Source organism: Gadus morhua, chromosome 19, assembly GCF_902167405.1.
Source record: "Gadus morhua chromosome 19, gadMor3.0, whole genome shotgun sequence".
Lineage (NCBI taxonomy): Eukaryota > Metazoa > Chordata > Actinopteri > Gadiformes > Gadidae > Gadus > Gadus morhua.
Genome location: NC_044066.1, coordinates 10904677 through 10923689, shown reverse-complemented (window position 1 = coordinate 10923689; position 19013 = coordinate 10904677). Strand labels below are relative to the sequence as shown.

The 19013-nt window shown below is 42.0% G+C and overlaps 1 protein-coding gene and 1 long non-coding RNA gene across 4 annotated transcripts; one reads left to right on the top strand and one right to left on the bottom strand.

The window, feature by feature from the left end:
• Positions 1 to 47: 47 nt before the first annotated feature.
• Positions 48 to 14185, bottom strand: grk5 (G protein-coupled receptor kinase 5). Of its 3 annotated transcripts, XM_030341270.1 has the most exons (16): positions 13254 to 14185; positions 11651 to 11740; positions 11408 to 11520; positions 10359 to 10436; positions 9732 to 9829; positions 8838 to 8930; positions 8287 to 8350; positions 6703 to 6843; positions 6137 to 6327; positions 5394 to 5431; positions 4059 to 4148; positions 3483 to 3694; positions 3184 to 3321; positions 2503 to 2640; positions 2120 to 2260; positions 48 to 493 (listed from the first exon to the last, which is right to left on the bottom strand). In XM_030341270.1, the coding sequence occupies exons 1-16, from the start codon at positions 13303 to 13305 to the stop codon at positions 380 to 382; spliced, it is 1791 nt and encodes a 596-aa protein (XP_030197130.1). In that variant the 5' UTR covers positions 13306 to 14185; the 3' UTR covers positions 48 to 379. The 3 variants fall into 3 exon arrangements, with proteins under 3 accessions (XP_030197130.1, XP_030197132.1, XP_030197133.1); XM_030341272.1 differs by lacking the exons at positions 11408 to 11520; positions 13254 to 14185; XM_030341273.1 differs by lacking the exons at positions 8287 to 8350; positions 8838 to 8930; positions 9732 to 9829; ... (2 more) ...; positions 11651 to 11740; positions 13254 to 14185 and adding an exon at positions 8020 to 8200.
• Positions 6728 to 18650, top strand: LOC115531933 (uncharacterized). The gene is made up of 3 exons (XR_003973967.1): positions 6728 to 6863; positions 8861 to 8926; positions 18342 to 18650. It is a non-coding gene; the product is annotated as an uncharacterized LOC115531933 (long non-coding RNA).
• Positions 18651 to 19013: the final 363 nt, after the last annotated feature.

The following is a 19013-nucleotide window of genomic DNA, read 5'->3' as shown; positions in this document are numbered from 1 at the left end:
TCTTGGATTCCTTATACAAGTGAACTGAGAAAACCATAAACGGGCCATCTGATGGTAAGTATTGGTTGTCATAAAGTCATACATTTTAATGATTTATCTGCTTTAAAAAACAATCTTTTACAAAAACACACTCCGGTACATTATATAAACCATTTCTTGCTTCACCCTATAAGATAAAAGTGTGCCATTTGGTGAAAGCTCTAGTCCGAAGTCCTGCAACGCCGTGAGTCCACAGTGGTCGTTGTCGCTTTTGGCAGTGGAGCTACACAAACATGACCCATATCGGCATACGGGTCTGCAATGGAAAGGTTCAAATGTCTCCTCCGGTCGAGCAGTCATGCGTCCCTTACGGGTCATCCTGCCGTGTTTTCAGTGACCACTAGAGGGCAGAGCTGACTAGTTTTCGCTCCAATATGGGAGTGCGGGAGATCAGGATGGGCTCGCCCTCCTCGTAGCTTTCTGGCGTGCAGAGACCTTTTGAGTGGTTTGGGCTCTGATAAAAAAAAAAAAAGGGCACATGGAACAAGATTTGTTAACAATTGATGTCCTCTTTATATTAAATAATGAATTACCCTTGTTCAAACAAAATGTATTGTGTAATCTTGCATACTATCTTAGTATCCATACTATATCCATACAGACAATGTGGAATTTGATATAATACTAAATCCACAATGTAACCTTAATTTAAAAATAAAAATGAAACATGGCCTTACATCAGACTCCATTCACATGAATAAAAAATGCTACCGTTATACAAACAAAAAGTAATTTTACATGCAGTATTAATACTATAGAAAGGGCTATATCAAATTTTACATAATACTAAATCCATAATACTGTACAACTTAGAATGAAATATGGAGCCTTACATCAGACTACATTCACACAAATATCATCCATCCAAAATGCAACAATCTGACATACCATGTGATTGAAATAAAAATGTGTGCTAACTACTACAGCAATCAGAATGAGGAAAGATATTTTCTTGTATATGTTCTAATAACTGATTCATCTGATAATACAAAGAAGCGCAAAGCGGTCCCTGTGGGCTTCCATACTTGTAGTTGTTATGAAGCTTTCCGGTTTTACGTCGTAGCCTACGAACCTCTGAGGGGCGCTTCCTGAACGCTCTTATTTCGGAAGAATGGAAGGTTTACGTAAAGACACGTAAGAGCCTTCGAACCTCCGAGCTGTTTTGAAGCCCCCAATGTGGCAATAGCCCCCCCCCCCCTCTCTGCACGTGCCCTTGTGGTACTTCCGATTGTTGTTGAGAAACGACAACAGAGTATTGAGACCTGTAATGCAAGTGAGTTACAGGACTCATGCATGGATGTTCTCTGTCTTGGGTGTGACTTGCTTTGGGGCTTTTGCTATGCATGCTCCTGTTTTTTTAATATGTGTTTCTTGGATGGGATAACTGGTAGTGGTTGGCAACAGGATCTACATAAAATAACCTTATCACAGAGGAAGGCATCCATCAAACCTACTGAATAATAATAAAAATAATTCAAAAAGTATATTCACAGACCTCTCCAATTCAGCTTGTAAAGTCTTGTACAAACTTAAGGATTATATGGGTGCGGTCTGAATCCAGTTTTGTGTAGTTTGTACTTCCTCAAGTCCGGAATGCTGTCAATAGGCTTCGTCACATGAACGTGTCTGGCCTGGCAGGTGAGTGTATGATAATTAGTTAACTGCCAAGCTACGTAGCCAGTAGGGAAAATCCACCACTTAATTGGTGTGAAGGGATTTGGAAACGGACTGAAATTACTTGAGATTTCATGGGACAGAATAAATATGTATTCTTTGGATGCTTAATGCACACTTTTGATAACCCCTCATACATAATTATATGTAAACTACAGATGAAGTTGCCCATTACTTTAATGCAAATGGCTGCGTTGTTTGTCACTTGATCTACAGTTTCATTGCTTAAATCCATCTCTTGGTTTAGGGCCACATTGTAAACACACGCACACAAAACAAGAAGACGAGCAGTCGATCGCGCAGCAACGTCTCCCGGGGTTACAGCGATGCCCGACTTGGCGTTGACCCGGGTCAGGTGCCCGACCCTATACCCCCTCCGTCCGTCGTGGACGGGCGTCCCTCTCACCTGTTTGCGGCAGAAGCGCTCCCGTAGGTGCCGTTTGCTCTGGCTCTCGGGGACGGGGATGTGGGACCAGTCCAGGTCGGGGGACCGGGACCCCCGGGGGCCAAACAGGTTCAGCTCCAGGAAGCACCCCGTCTCGATCATCTTCAGAAGAGGGAGGAGGACGGATGAGTGAACTCAAGCTCACAGACAACGGGGCGCCCCCCCCCCGGTGGCTAACCCGGGTAGAGCGTACCACATAGGCTCCCAGGACTATAAAGTCCTGGGAGCCTATACGGCTTGTAATGGCTAATCGCACTCCCACCTGGGGGAACAATGCGCCAGCTTTAAATGTGTCCTACGCGTGTTGTAGGAGCAGGGCGGCTCTCGGTGGGCGTGTCACTCACCTCGTTCTGCCAGTTGACGCAGACGCTGCCCGTGTTGAACTTGCTGTAGAAGTGGTCGTCGGCGCAGTCCAGGCTGACCCCTTTGACGGTGGAGAACTCGTCAATGTCCTGCACGTCGCTGCAGTACACCAGTTTGGGCTGCAGGGGGGGGTGGCAGAGGAGAGGAGGGATTATGGAGGGGAGGTGGAAGAAGCTACAGGCTCCTCATCGTCAAACCCCTTCTCCTGGGGTCAGGTTGGGGGGGCAGCAGCTCCAGCTGGGGGCTCCAGACCTCCCTTTCCCGGGGGCCACATTGAACGGCTCTGATGGGGGGGATCCCGAGGCGTTCCCAGGCCAGTGTTGAGATATAATCTCTCCACCTAGTCCTGGGTCTTCCCCAAGGTCTCCTCCCCGCTAGTCGTGCCTGGGGATGCATCTTTGCCAGACGCTCAGGCTACAGAAGCTACAGGCTGTGCACTCTAAATGGATGGACGTTGGTCTGGTCTGAATCCCAGAGTGATTTTTTTATCAAATGTCCCGAGCAATGTCAATCAAGCCAGCCTTTGCTCAGTTGTTGTTTTGAGCTGCTCAGATGCAATAATTGAATTTGTGGCAAGAAATCTCCTGTGCTGAGAAAATCTGTTTAACCGTTACTCTGAATTATCAAGTAGAATATGCTCGAGTTTGAGCAGTTGCGTTTACATCGGGTTTAAATGGAGGCACCACGAGCCCGGCCTCCAACATCCTGAAGTTGACGGTGTTGAAGAAGGCATGTGACTGCACATCTGCTGCTCCTGACGGCTGGCAGCCCAGCCTCTGTTCAGGGTCTCTGGTCAGGAGCTGTGAAAAAGTCAAATTTAGTAAAAAAAATAAAAAAAATCCCATTATTAGACCACGTGTATGCTGCTAGTAGGTCTTCACTGTATTGCCTTCCACTATCTGAAAGACAATATGGTTGTTTTTTACACAGACATCTAGAATACTTGGCTGTGAGCTCTCACCGAGCGACACAGATCTATGGTCTGGGTGTTGAAGGATTTGGGAGAATATTCGATTTGCCCCGCCCGAATGCGTCTTTCCATCTCCTCCTTCTTGGCGTTATCTCCTCGTTCCCGAAATGGTGGCCGCCCGGCGGTCATCTCGTATACCAAGCACCCTAGCCCCCACCAGTCAGGGCTCATCCCATAATACTGGTCGTCAATCACCTCTGGAGCTATGGGAACAAAAAAACGCAAAAAAAGAGGGTTTGATTACGGATTACGGATGTGTTTTTATGCAGCGATTAAAGGACCTCTATTATACCGCCTGGAGGGATTGTTAATTCCCTTTACAAGCCACTCACAAATCGATTAGATAAAGACATCACAAGTGGGAGGCTACACCCAGAAGTATGACGGATGGATCAGCCAATGAGTTGGTACAGTCCACAGGGTAGGCTGGTAGGTAGATCTATTTTGAAATAGCTTTTAACGTGGCTCATTAGCATCCCACCTGGTGGTGAAAAGGTGGCCCTTTAAATGAGTGCAACAGACTGCATTTCATCAACTATGTTCATTATTATTATGGGATGTCCCTACCCATGTAACCCATGGTACCCACTCTCCCTCGCACGAGACTTCCTTCTCTCAGCTCGACGGCCAGTCCCAGGTCTGAGATGCGAATGTGTCCTGCCATAACGACAGAAGCAAAGCAAGCTCCTTTTAGAAACATCCAGGTTAATCATAATGAAAAGTGGTTCTACAGGTTATTTTGCATTGTCAAGTCATTCATACAAATCAACATAAGTATGTTAATGAGGCAGTGCATTTGGTTACGTTTGCATCAACTTCAGCAGCATTTCCGGGTCACAGTAAATAATTTGCATTTTGCATTTTCTTCCTGAAAAACTGTTTTCAAAAGCAACATTCAGGTGAGAATGAGATCAATCAAGGCATATAATTAATAGTGCAGCAACAATTGTTATTTGTAATTCTAATCAATATCATGAGTTGTGGTCAAGTTGAAATGAGTATCTAGTTTGTCAAAAATGCTGTGTTAAAGGGAGTGACTGTTGTTATGTTTAAGAAAACATTATTTTCCCGAGTAGCAACATCATTCTATAAATAGCCTTCGCCACACCCAGCAAATCCTTTATTTCCTGAATCTTAGCCAACAAACAGTGACGCATTCCTTTAAACAGCACTTCCTCATAGCGCTAACGCTGCTAAACAATGCACTCTGTGATGTGGTGATTCCGGTGACTCTGTGAGCTATTCGGTTCACTGCCCCGGTAGCAGCGGTCGTCGAGTAGTAAAAAGGTTTGCACTAATATGTTTCATGGCAGCCGACCGAAGATAGCTTAGAGCGGTTATTATTTTGTAGAGAATTGGTTCCAGTAGGAGAGCCACATCAGTGTACAGCGTCAGGTCAAAGACAACAAGTGAACCGCTTTTACAAAGACGTGGTCTGCTTTTGTTTTTAGGTTGGGACACAGATTTAAGGTGGTTTGACCGTGGTATTATCGACACAAGTACTCGACATATCCCTGCCCCTGAATGCACTTCCACCTGTTCCCTGGACCAGGGAACAGGTGGAAGAGTGGTCTAAACTGGTTCAGTCCTGGTACATAACTTACATTAGAGAGGTAAACCATGATTAGTGTAACGAGCTACACCTGGTGATCTGATCTATAGAGCCCCCTGAATAACGGCCCAGCACCCTAAAAGAGGGAGGTTAACAAAACATACTTTTTCTTAATGTAGACAAACAGAATGATGTTTGCTTTTACGCCATCAGTGGCGTGTGTGTTTAAACACTACGAGGGGTTTATTGTTATATATATTAGACGTCTTACCTGCTGCAACTTTGAGTTTGGACCTTTATGTTTTATGATATGAGCATACATTTAACATACATTTTTTGACTGTACATACCATTGTCATCCAAGAGAATATTTTCTGGTTTCAGGTCCCTAAAATGGGAACATGAAATTAAGATCAGTAAGAATGGTGAGCACCATTTGTGAATACCACATAAGTACATCCCATTGTGTCTGGATTTGGCCACCTCCGCATAGCTGCATCACATAAATTTGAAAAGGTAAAGGTAAAGATAGCAAAAAAGCCAACCAGGGTTTTAAACCACAAAAAAAATATGCCAACACTTGTAAAACAATACTAACAACCGGTAATACTAACACCTGTATGACACATTCCTTTTTCTCACGGTTTTGCATGACTTTGCATTAATTGCAGAAAATAAATGTCGGGCCCTCAATGAAAAAGTTTAGATTTTTCGTTATTAAATGAAAACGCACTTATAGTAATAATCCATAGCTGGGTTTAAACGTAGTACAACTTTTGTGTGTGGTGTGACGTCATCGGTTTTTATCACGTTCGTGGATCAACATTTTTTACAGACTGTTGCCTTCTCGGCATGAAGATAAACCACTGAAATCCTAACCGAACCAAGATAACACGTTTTGGCTTCGTATCAAGACAATGAATGCCTCGAATGAGTACCACGACCTACATGCCGTTCAAGGAACTAAATGCCAGTGTTCTGCCTGAAACTTTGTGCGCAAATGTAGCTCATGGCTGCCTCTCGCTTCAAGTTCTAACCCCCGAGGTCGGAAAACACTTGAGGTCACTTCCTGAAGGTGGAGCGAGCGACCCACCTGTAGACGATGCCCTTCTGGTGCAGGTGACGGAGGCCGCAGCAGACCTCCGCGGCGTAGAACTGCACCTGCTCCTTCCGCAGGCCCGCGGGGCCGATGTTGTAGATGTGGAAGCGGAGGTCCCCTCCGTTCATGATGGTCAGCACCATGCACAGAGTGTTCTTGGTCTCGTAGGCGTAGGCCAGGCTCACCTGCGGAGAGGCAGGGAGAACAAGGATGCAGTCACTACTACTCCTGCATTGGTTCACATTGAGAGACGAGGTTGAAGGAGAACCGCTCGTATGAAGGACTACAAAGGCAGACGTTGATGTTCATAATGAGGGGCTGACCAATGGATAGATAAGGCCTGCCTTCAATAAGCCTCATTTTCAGATTATTATTTTGTAGTAGAGTAGATGCTTAGTCAGATGGACATGGTCGAAAGACAGACGGATCAATGTTTGTTCCCCTCCAAGGCACAAGGGTGGTTCAGCAGCACACATCAATACAAAAACAACCCAAATAGAAATCAGTGACAATGGAAGTAATTTAATATAAGAAAGATGACAAGCATTGAGAAATCGTACCACAAATCTGCTGTTGACCTTCTCCAGGATCTGTTTCTCATTGAGGGCCATGGTCTCTCCTCTCCTCTTCTTCACTTGGGTCTTCTGCAGCTTCTTGCAGGCGTACATCTTCCCCGTGGCACGCACCTGGCATGCCCACACCTGTACACGACAACAGGAAGGTGAGTAATCAACGACACCATCAGCACGTTACGCGTCACGCCAGGATGGTCCGATACAGAGTGAGCCTTTGTGTTATGTTTCCAAATTTAGACCATAGGAGATTAGAAGATAAAGAAGGTGGCACATTTTATAATTAGGGCAAGTAAACAATTGTAAGAGATTCAATTGTTCTTATCAAATCATGGTGCAATAATTTACAATATTAAACAATGACATTTGTTCTGACTCTTAATAAAGTGCCACTTTCATTTGTTATGAACATATAACTGCATATTTTAATGAAAATATTGTCACATGTAAGTCCCCTGCTCTCTGAATGCGATCCCATCCCAACTAGTTGTCTGAAGGAGGTCATGCGTACTTTTTCTGTCAGTCATAAACAGCTCTTCAACTTATCTCAAAAACACAACCGCTACATACAACCTTGACTAAACAATCCCTGCCCCAATGATTCTTAATCATTTCAGCCCATTTTCAAACTTCCCTTTTAAGTCTTGAGTATTACAGAAGGCTGTCTATCAACGGTTGGCGAACTCAATTTGAATTCTCATTTCTCTTTCCGCCGTTTTCGACACCATAACATTTGATCGTCCAAGAAATTCTGTTGGTAATTTTTTTGTTCTTCACTTGGTTTGTCTCCATTCTATCCAATCATAATTTCTCTGTTTAGTCAGTCAGATCTCCTAGTTGACCATTAACCATTAACCACCATAAGTCTTAAAGCAATCATGATTTTGCAATCTGGGCGCCAAAGTGGAGGGCAATATCCTTTTCCGTTTTTTTTTCTCAGTTTTAATAAAGGTTACATCAAATATCTCCATTAAATATCATCCAATAATCGAAAATAAAAACCAAGTTGGCCAGCCCTACCTCTCTCTCTTTACGAGAATCTAACGACCGACCTTCCAAAAAAAACGTGCTCACTTCACCCAGCCGGCCGGCCTCGCTAGTTTGGTGTCACCGCCAGTTAGAGTGGACAGGTGGTTATTGAGTCCTTTATTCTGAAATACTACGACTACCTACTAACAAATACGGGCTCAATCTGAGACATTCACACTTCAATCTATTCCTTTCTATTGCCTTTGGGTTGCTTTTGTTCTGTTTTTGTTGTTCGTCTTAGTGTTATAGAAAAAGAGTAGAAACAAAACCGCTCACCACAAATGGCACTGTGAAGGATAACTCCATGTTAGACTAGGACAAGGTGCAGGAAAGTCTTGTGACTATGCAGTTTAAATTGTAACTGGAAGGTACCAGGTCAGACTTTCAAATTGGCAGCCTTACCTGAAGGCATCGTTGAACAAGATGCCTAACCTGCTTGGCATGTAACTGAAGGTCGCTTTGGATCAAAAAGCGCTCATAACTTAATGACTGATTTTTTGGCTGTCTTGCTACAACGTTGCCTCGGGGATGTCATGGTCTTACCTCTCCGAAGCCGCCCTTCCCCAGCTGTCTGTACTGCCTGAAGGTGCGCTTAGTTATCGTCTGCCTTAAAAGCACATGGAAACAGGGGGGTGGGGCTAGTTAGAACTCAACATAAAGTAAGCCTTGTCCTCAATCAGAAGTAAGCATGGGTGGCTTAAAGTTTGTTATGTATGAACAATTATTTTTGGTTGTTTTAATTCAGACATGCAAGCCTAACAGACTGCAGCAAACTGGGTTTATAAAAGATAATATAGCTAAGACGGTTTGTGGTATTTTTTTTGTATAGAAATAATAAATGGTATTGTAATAACATCACTAGTGCACTAAAAGCTTCACTTTTACTAGACAACAAATCGCTAATTACATCTGCAGAGATATTTTTTTGATTTTTTTTCAGTTGAAACAAACAAAACATAACTCAAAAGTATCTCACTGTTAAATATGTTACATAGGCCTTTTCGGATAAAATATAATATATATATATATATATATATATATATATATATATATATATATATATAAAACATTGAATATGTGTATTGTGTACTGACCTCTCCAACTTCTTCCACTGCAGGAAGCGGTCAAAGAACATGCTCTCCTGGTACTGGAGGAATGGACCCCCACTCAGCTGCTTGTGGAGGTCTCTGATCACACACACACACTGGACATGAGCTGAGCAAGCATAAACTACCGCATACCTTCTCCCCCCTTTGTCTCTGGCTGCCTCGCTACCTCTATCTCTGTCTCACTCTCCTTCTTTCTGTCTTATTCTCTCTCTCTCTCTCTCTCTCTCTCTCTCTCTCTCTCTCTCTCTCTCTCTCTCTTTCTCTTTCTCTTTCTCTCTCTCTCCCTCTCTCTTAACCCTCTCTCCCCCCCTCTCTCTCCCTCTCTCTTAACCCTCTCTCTCCCTCTCTCTTTCTCTCTCTCTCTTTCTCTCTCTCTCTCCGTCTCTGTCTCATTCTCTCTTTGTCTCTCTCTCTGTCTCTCTCTTCCTCTCTCTCTCTCTCTCTCTCTCTCTCCGTCTCTGTCTCATTCTCTCTTTGTTTCTCTCTCCGACTCTCGGTCCCAATCTCTCTTTCTCTCTCCCTCCCTCTTAACCCTCTCGCTCTCTCTCTCTCCGTCTCTCTTTCACATTCGCTCTTCCTCTCTCTCTCACTCTCTGTCTCTCTGTCCCATTCTCTCTTTCTCTCACTCCCTCGCCTTTCCCTCTATTGCCTTTCTTTTTCTTTCTCTCCACCATTCTTTCTGCCCATCTCCCTCTCACACCCACCCGTCACTCAGAGAGGCTAGCAAACACACACACACACACACACACACACACACACACACACACACACACACACACACACACACACACACACACACACACACACACACACACACGCACAAACACACACACACACACACGCACACACACACACGCACAGTAGGATCTACAGGCTTACTTCCGACACTCCTTGAAGATGTCGCTGGCGGGGTCGTCTACCAGCGCCTGGATGCAGCTCTTTTCATGCTTCTCCACGGCATCGATGCACTGAGGGGACTGAGGACACAACCAAGGGATGAGACGCTGACGCACACATTTTTGCAGGTGTCGGACAAGCAAAGCAACAATAGGTTGGAAATAGTAGAGTCATGAAGACTAGGAACATCCGAACATGATCCATACAATGACATTATTTTTATTGGTGGGAGGGGCTTAGGGCAGGAGGAGTTTTATTTCATTTCTCTAGAATTATCTCTAAATCTTGCCTAATACCTTTGTATCTAATATTTATTTATTATAAGAAATACCATTAGTTAATAGTGGTTATTGTCTCGGCCGGAGCTGGAGCAGACCGCAGTTCACTGAATGGCCAAAGGCGCCAGTAATGACAAGGAATTTGTGATTCTTAAATGGTAAATCTAAGAATCATGTAACATGTAACCTTCAGTTCAAATTTTCGAGAATGTGACGCTCACTATTGATATACTTCCAATATATATATATATATATATATATATATAATACGTGTATACACTTATATAACACATGTTATAAGACCAATCAGTGAGGCCCATGCTTCGGCTACCTGACTCCACAGGAATCTCCGAATGAGTGCCACACCAACATCACGCCTCTCCTGGTCCGATTTGCTCTCAAAGTTTTCCTGCCAGATACAAATGCTGAATTGTTACAATTACAATTCTGTATGTTTTGTTTTTTATACACATATAGTAGGCTACACATCCTACACTGTACAAATTAATTTAGTATAGAAAATAAGGATGCATTTCAAGGCTGGGATGTATTAATGGGAATGAGGTCGAGCAGGCTGCAGTTCACTTACCAGCCAAAGGGGGCATTAATGAGAAGGAGTTTCTGATTCTTTCTTACACATAGTATTTTTAAAGGGGACCTTTTATGCTTTTTCGACTTTTATGACCTATAAACGTTGTTATAATGATTGATGGTCATGTTTAACAATACTAAAGTGTAAATTAATGACGTACATGCAGTGGTGGGTGGCTGTGCAGAGCGCTAAACACTCGTTTGCGATTAACTTGTTCACATTTCCGGGAAATCATCTACGTAGAGGCACTCCTGCCGCACCCCCATATGCCTGGTCAAATCTGCCCGTGCGCGCGCTTCAAGGAAGGTAACCAATCACAACGGAGTTAGGTTGGCAGGAGGGGGGCGAGGGGGCGGACTAGGACGAAACCGAGCGTTGACAGAGAATGCTGAAAGCGCCCAGATGAGAGGAAGAGTTTTCCGAAAATCTACATCGTTTTTTGTGTATGGTTAAACATGACTATCAATCATTATAACAACGTTTATAGGTCATAAAAGTCGAAAAAGAATAATAGGTCCCCTTTAAGGACTTTGATATTTTTAAGTAGCATTTATTAATAAGATAATAATAAATGCCACTTAATACTATTTCTAAGATTCATACTTCAAATCTTCCCATATTAGCATTTTCACCAAATGCACCAAATAGCACACACCCACTTAAGAAATATTAACCGCAGACTAATTATCTGTGACTCAGTATGTATTGTCTAGTCTGCATTAAGATTTGGTTGATATTAAGACCATATGGTCTTAGGAAACTAAGCTAGTGAACATGGTGGCCTTTACCAATGCATCCAGAAGGGAAATGTAGTTCTGTAGTGCAGGTGAACTTCGGCAGAAAAGGTAGAAGAGCATTTTGCCAATGGGCTGCTTTTCACATAAACTGTGGTAGTCTCGTTCTGACGGATCAAAACAAAACGGAACAAAACAAACATAAGTATGTCATTAAATCCTTGCACAAAGGTAAAGATCGCTACTGTTGGACGGTTGTGTCTGAGAGACCACAGACACACAAAAACCTGCACACACCTACGCTCACGATCAGATCCATACACTGGCTTATATGTGAAAACTTGAGCAGCTCTTTCCATTTTCCACTCTTCCCCTTTCCTCCTCCATCTGGAAAACAGACAAACAGGGAAGAGAAACACCATGGTTATAGGTTAAATAGGTTAATAGACTGGATGTTTAACGTAGCTGCAAGCTAAGCATGTGGTCAGGTGGTTTAGCATAACGTCTGTCAGTGTGAAGGTGTTTGTAGGTTATTCATGGCCCACACTATCTATCCTCTGAGAAAGTCAATTGGCTGTTGGTTGGATTTGGCAGTCAGACTTTAAAACATCCATCTTCAGAATTGTTTCCTATGCGCCCTGTCATTAGTTTCACCAAATGCAATCGTAGCTATGTAATCACCTGCCATGCAAGAACAGCCTGTCAGAGTGAATACACATTTGTCATTAAATATACCACTACTACGGACATGGTTGTCAGAATGGGGAACGGCAGCCAAATTCAAAGTTTAAGGGTTTAGCGCAGCAACAAGTGCCATTAGAAAATTAAATTAATTTAGAAGAAAAAGCTGATTAAAAAAATCACAGCTCATGTAAACAGATTTCATTTCGTTTTTCTTATTTTAGTACGAATGCAGATGTATATCATATAAAATCACTGGCATGCCAAACAAAAGCGTGGAATTTGCATTGTAATCAAAACATACTTGGAGCATAAAGTTTACTTGTTTATCAACAAATGTATCTAGCCCTTAATCTTTGCGTTGACTTGATTGCAATCTGGTGTTTAATAGTCTGGCAGGTCTTGTTTGAAACAATTGCTGGCTTTAATAGAGCGCCTGGTCTATTAATAGCTCAAGAAACTGGTTAGCCAGAGCTAACAAGAGATTCCACATAGCTCTCCTACGTAGCTACTCCTCAGCATAAACAAGTGTAGAAATGTCATTCATTTATTATCCAGACAAACACATTTTGCTCTTTTGAAAAACCTTTCGAAGTCTTTCTCTGACAGCATCTGTCAGAGAAAATACATCTGTTTCCTCCAGGGCAAAGAAAGTCATATTTGTTTTAAGGATTCATTGTTTACTTTTACAAAAAAACGATCTTTGGTCCTCTATCGAATAAACCCACAAAAAGGTTGGTTTAAATGTGTCAACATAATTTTATCATTTATCCTATCTCCCCCCGTAGGGTACATGGTAATTGATAATTATTATAATCATAATAACAAAACAGTAGGCCTACAAAGAACCAAAATGTCTCGAATAAGGTTGCTATACAACACTAATCAAACAATCCATTAATTGGATATTTCATCATTAAAATGTCATCTATGTCATCATCAAAGAATCATCAGTCAAGTGAGACACACAACCTTGAATTAAGACCCCAGAATTCACCGGTTTCAAATGCCTCAACGGCGTTGAAACTCACATGTCGTTCACAGTCTTTCAATTTAAAACAACAGTTCCTTCATAATTCACACACAAACACACACACACACACACACACACACACACACACACACACACACACACACACACACACACACACACACACACACACACACACACACACACACACACACACACACACACTGTTTAAATTTAGAGAAAGCTTACTCTCTCTGGCTCGGATAAGAGCGTTGTTCGCCACCATGCTTTCAATCTCCATGATCCCGGTGCTTGTGCAGGCGGCTCTATCTTCTCCTCACATCGTCCACCTCGGAGGTCCCGTGTCCTCACACCAAAGCGGCCCGGAGTGCGCCGTGCTTCGCCGCGCTCATATCCTACTACCCCGGCGGTACAGCTTGCGGCCAACACTTGGTGTCGTCAGTGTATTCTGTCCCCAGCGCTGAGGGCTCGGTGCTCTCGGTAAAACAACCTCGCTGCTCTCACCTAGGTGTGGAGTTACGACTGCAGGTATGTGGTCTGAGTTGTCGGACTCGGAGTGGGAGGGTGGGGTGGTGGTGGTGGAGTGGAGGGGGAGAAAACACTTTCCTTTGAGCGACTATGGACCGACTGGTTGTTGCTGACGTAGCAGCAGCGGCCCGGCTCGTCTTGTTTTCTATAATTCTGCCCGGCAGCTTTTGTGCTGCACGCCCTGATGAAGGAAGGCGCACCTCTGAGCGGCTCAATTATAGCCCGGTAGGAACATGATTATACACATTGTATGAGATCATCAGAGAACTCCACAAGCACCTGAGTGGTGGTCCATTCCTCCAATGCCAGGGCAAATTTGAGCAATTTAAGGTCAACAAGATCCTGTATTGTGTGCACTATCGAAGGCTGGTCAGGTGTCAGTGTGTGTGCGTGCGTGTGTGTGCGTGCGTGTGTGTGCGTGCGTGTGTGTGTGTGTGTGTGTGTGCGTGTGCTTGTGCGCGTGCGTGTGTGTGTTTGCGTGTGTGTTTGCGGATGAGTGTGGGCGTGGGCGGGTGAAAATGGAATAAAAAAATAGTCATAGTTGGCTGAATGTTTGGGAAAACATGAAAACATGACACCCGGAAGGTGTTCCATTACAGAGGGTGCTCTTGTCTCTCTGGTTATGCAAATAAATACACAAATACCATGAAGTCAACAGTTGGGTTATGGAAAAATGTAATAGGCCTACATGTCGGTCGTGATCTATGTTTTTTTTATGCAAATTAATGAACTGAATATGGTAATATGTTTTTTATCCGACCATCTGTTCAGCGGTATCAGTTTAAAAGAAAAAACATCATGAAAATTAATGTTACCTGTTTAAGTCCAGAATTGCTCTACTACTGGACAGGACCCAAGCATGTGTGTAGCCGTGTAACAGTCCCACCACAGCCATGCCAGCACAATTACGAAGCATTAAAGGCACCCAGTGCAACTTTCGAGGCTTAAAAATAAACATTCAATTTCTAGTCTTTTTTACACTTAGTAAGTTTAAATAACTCCATACAATTACATACCGACATTCAAGCAGCAAAGATGAGACGTCGTTGTGTGGTGAGAACTGATAGAAAATCGATAACAACAACAATGCCGCCATTTTCTTTATTTTTTGTAACCTACAATAAATAAAGCAGGCTTCCAGTCAATGGAAAAATGGCTTCTCCCCACCGGCGATTGTTGTTGTTTACGATTTTCTATCAGTTCTCACCACACAGCGACGTCTCATCTTTGCTCCTTGAATGTCGATATGTAATGGTATGGAGTTATTGAAACTTACTACGTGTAAAAAAGACCAGAAATTGAATGTTGATTTTTCATTGAATGTTTACATAAAGTTGCACTGGGTGCCTTTAAGGTTCCTTTTTATTTATTTAATATGATGTGATTTGTGATATAAATTTGGCTGATCTTTGTGAAAGCTGCATGAAAACATGACACCAGGAAGGAGTTACATTACAGCAGGATGGTGATGTCTCCTTGGTGATACAAATAAATACTGAAATACATTGAATTCAACCTGCCTTAAAGGGTAATTCCGGTGTAAAATGGATTTGGGATATGTTTTGTATGATAACGAGTTTAAACGTTCGTTTTGGATCACAAAAACCGCATATTGACGCATTCTCCAGTTGGCTGTTTTTAGTCGATTCTATCAAAACGCTATAAACTTGGAACGATGGTGGCACTGGTTATGGTAAAAGCTAAATCGCTATTTTAAACCACTTAGAGGGCTAAAAGTATCCCGACACTTCTTTAGTAGTATAATAAGGTTCTTAATCTATAAAATGAAGCATTGAAAACTTTGTAAGTGTACAGTTGTTTATTAAAAAGGACATTTTATACACACAATACCATCAGTAGATCACCCGTCGACGCCATTTAGTTTTTAAGACTTGATAAGTAGATTGGCGAACACAGAGTTTGCGTGTTACTGACGGATGTAACAATCTTTATGTTCGTCAATCTACCTATCGAGTCTTAAAAAGATTACGTTTACAACTAGAGGTTGAGCGCGCGCAATGCGAGTGCGAAAACTCTAGTATTAATAACATAAGTCATCTAGCTTATTTGTTTATCTGAAATGCAAAGATTTTCTTTTGCATTTCAAAAATAAATCAACATTCTTAAAGTTGGTGCTATTTTCGTCCGAAACTTTTATCTTTCAACAACCAAAAAAAACGACACTGTTACCCTTTAGGTCTTATTTGATCTTAGACGACAAAAATCAAAAGTGTTACCCCTTATGTTTTTTGATAAATAACGACAGTGTTACCCCTTACGTTTTATTTGATGAAGGGCAATAATAAACAACAAAGTTACCCCTTACGTTTTATTTGATCATGGACGATAAAAAACAACAGTGTTGCCCCTTATGTTTTCTTTGATAAAATCAAACGCGTTATCGCTTACGTTTTATTTGATGAAGGCCGATGAAAAACGACAGTGTTACCCCTTATGTTTTAATTTGACAAAAAACGACAGTGTTGCCCCTTATGTTTTATTTGATGACAGACGATAAAAAACAACAGTGTTACCCCTTACGTTTTCTTTGATGATGGCCGATAAAAAACGACAGTGTTGCCCCTTACGTTTTATTTGATCACGGACGATAAAAAACGACAGTGTTATCCCTTATGTTTTCTTTGATAAAAAAAAAACAGTGTTACCCCTTATGTTTTATTTTATGAAAGCCGATAAAAGACGACAATGTTACCCCTTATGTTTTATTTGATTAAATACGACAGGCTTACCCCTTACGTTTTATTTCATGAAGGGCAATAAAAACCAACAGTTACCCCTTACGTTTTATTTGACGACGGCCGATGAAAAAAACAACAGTGTTACCCCTTATGTTTTATTTGATTAAATACGAAAGGCCTACCCCTTACGTTTTATATCATGAAGGGCAATAAAAACCGACAGTTACCCCTTACGTTTTATTTCATGACGGCGGATAAAAAACGACAGTGATATCCATGATGTTTTATTTCATAAAAAACGACAGTGTTACCCCTTACGTTTTACCCGTTATGTTTTATTTGATTAAATACGACAGGCTTACCCCTTACGTTTTATTTCATGAAGGGCAATAAAAACCGACAGTTACCCCTTACGTTCTATTTGACGACGGCCGATGAAAAAAACGACAGTGTTACCCCTTACGTTTTATTTGATGACGGCGGATAAAAACGACAGTGATATCCCTTATGTTTTGTTTGATAAAAAACGACAGTTATTTAGTTATGACGGGCGATAAAAAAACGTTTCATTTGATGACGGGCGATAAAAAAACGACAGTGTTACCCCTTACGTTTTATTTGATGAAGGCCGATAAAAAACGACAGTGTAACCCCTTATGTTTTAATTTGACAAAAAACGACAGCGTTACCCCTTATGTTTTATTTGATGACGGACGATAAAAAACAACAGTGTTACCCCTTACGTTTTATTTCATGACGGGCAATAAAAACCTACAGTGTAACCCCTTACGTTTTATTAGATGACGGCGGATAAATAACGACAGTGATATCCATGATGTTTTATTTGATAAAAAACTACAGTGTTATTTGATGATGGCCGATAAAAAACGACAGTGTTGCCCCTTATGTTTTCTTTGATAAAAAAAAACAGTGTTACCCCTTATGTTTTATTTTATGACAGCCGATAAAAAACGACAGTGTTACCCCTTATGTTTTATTTGATTAAATACGAGAGGCTTACCCCTTACGTTATATTTCATGAAGGGCCCCTTATGTTTTCTTTGATAAAAAAAAACAGTGTTACCCCTTACGTTTTAATTGACGACGGCCGATGAAAAAAATGACAGTGTTACCCCATACGTTTTATTTGATCACGGACGATAAAAAAAACAACACTGTTACCCCATACGTCTTATTTGATCTTATACAATAAAAAACGTATAACCTTGGTGAAATGGATTTTGATTACATCGTGTAACAACATGTCAAAGGATCTTGGGGTTAAGTCCTCTGAATGATATTAATAATTTAAAGTCAACCAAATCCAAGAATTAATCTCATGGATTTTCTCAAGGGCCCTGTGTGTTCAATTTATACATTGATTTCATATACTCTTTAGTTCCTTTAAATGATAAACCACGTGTTTCTTTTGTTTTAAAGAAAAACAAAGTGACCGTATCTGTATCCTCTCAAAATTTTTATCAAAAGAAAATGAATCATTAACAAGTTTATAAAACAGTGATCCAGTTACATAAACAAATTCATATTACTGTATCAAACCTTAAAATTCCATTTCATCAGCAAGTTGAAACAGATGTTTTTACGCAATATAATAAATAAAATGATCATAGTTATTTTTTAACAAGGGAGCTAGTAACATACCTATAGTGAGGACAGGGGAAAGACACACTGAATCATTTTCACAGAAAAACAAGAAAAAAGGGCTTTTAAAGCACAGAATACAGAATATAAAAACGAAACTGGAGTAAAAAAATGTTGATGATTTGTTATTTTTAGATGAACAAGGTTTGGTAGTTACAAATGGTCATTTGGTTATTTTAAAGCAGCCAAACAAATGAAAAAACAAAATCATGGACCATATACAGTAGGCTATGAAAAGCTGAACAGTCAAGACCTAAACAGTTACTTTCTGCCCCTTTCTGGCCGCCTGGGGAATGTGGTCGGCGGTACGCCTCGTGCCCACTGCCTCCGTCCGTTGACTGATCCCCATTGACTTTGAATGGGGACTGTTACGCGCCTCCCCTTTTTCTTCTTGTTCCACCCGCTCTATTCTCTTCTGTCCTCGCAGGTGTTCCCGATTCCTGGGGGGTGGAGCTACGACTACTTAAGGCGTGGCCTGTGCTCCCGAGGGGTCTCTCTCATTCTGGCGTCTTCACGTTGACCCGAGCTGCCTTTGAATCCTGCTTGGAGGACTGCTATTGTTTTTTTTCGCATTTGTTTTATATAGCGGAGGATGGGAGCTGTAGGGAGGAAGTGCTGGCTTCGACGGCCCAATGCGTGGCTGGCCCAGGCTTCGTCCAACCCTTTTGTTTCTTTAATCAGTGTCCTTTTGTTGGAAGATCTGTGAAATAAACGTCACCATCATTGTGATCGGGAACTTTGGTCTATGTATTCTTAATACGTTGCGGGCCGCCGGATCGCGAGCCGTGTTGTAAGGGTGGCCGTAACAGGGACGGACGCGCAATGCATTGTGGATCTGTTCGCTCTGTCAAAAAGTTGAAAAATGTCCAACTTTTTCGGCAGCGACGGATCCGTCATCCAATCAGATCGCCTATGCAAATGAGTGCAATGTCTCGGGCTCAGAAACGTAAACAGCGATGGGACAGCGATGGCTGACTGACTGATTTATCAAAGAGTTCACAAAGGTTTCTCGTTATAAGTTCGGCCTTTAGGGTGCACTCACACTAGGCCATCTGGCCGTGGCCGTGGCCGTTTTCACACCTAACTGTGCTCAAATCTG

Bases quoted from the DNA above. Each gene is read 5' to 3' on its own strand.
- grk5 (XM_030341270.1), bottom strand. From the start codon at position 13,305: ATGGAGATTGAAAGCATGGTGGCGAACAACGCTCTTATCCGAGCCAGA. The intron at 6,328-6,702 runs GTACGATTTCTC...GCCTCTCCGCAG, and splicing joins AGGTCAACAGCAGATTTGTG to GTGAGCCTGGCCTACGCCTA. The intron at 3,695-4,058 runs GTAGGGACATCC...TTGTTCCCATAG, and splicing joins GGGTACCATGGGTTACATGG to CTCCAGAGGTGATTGACGAC.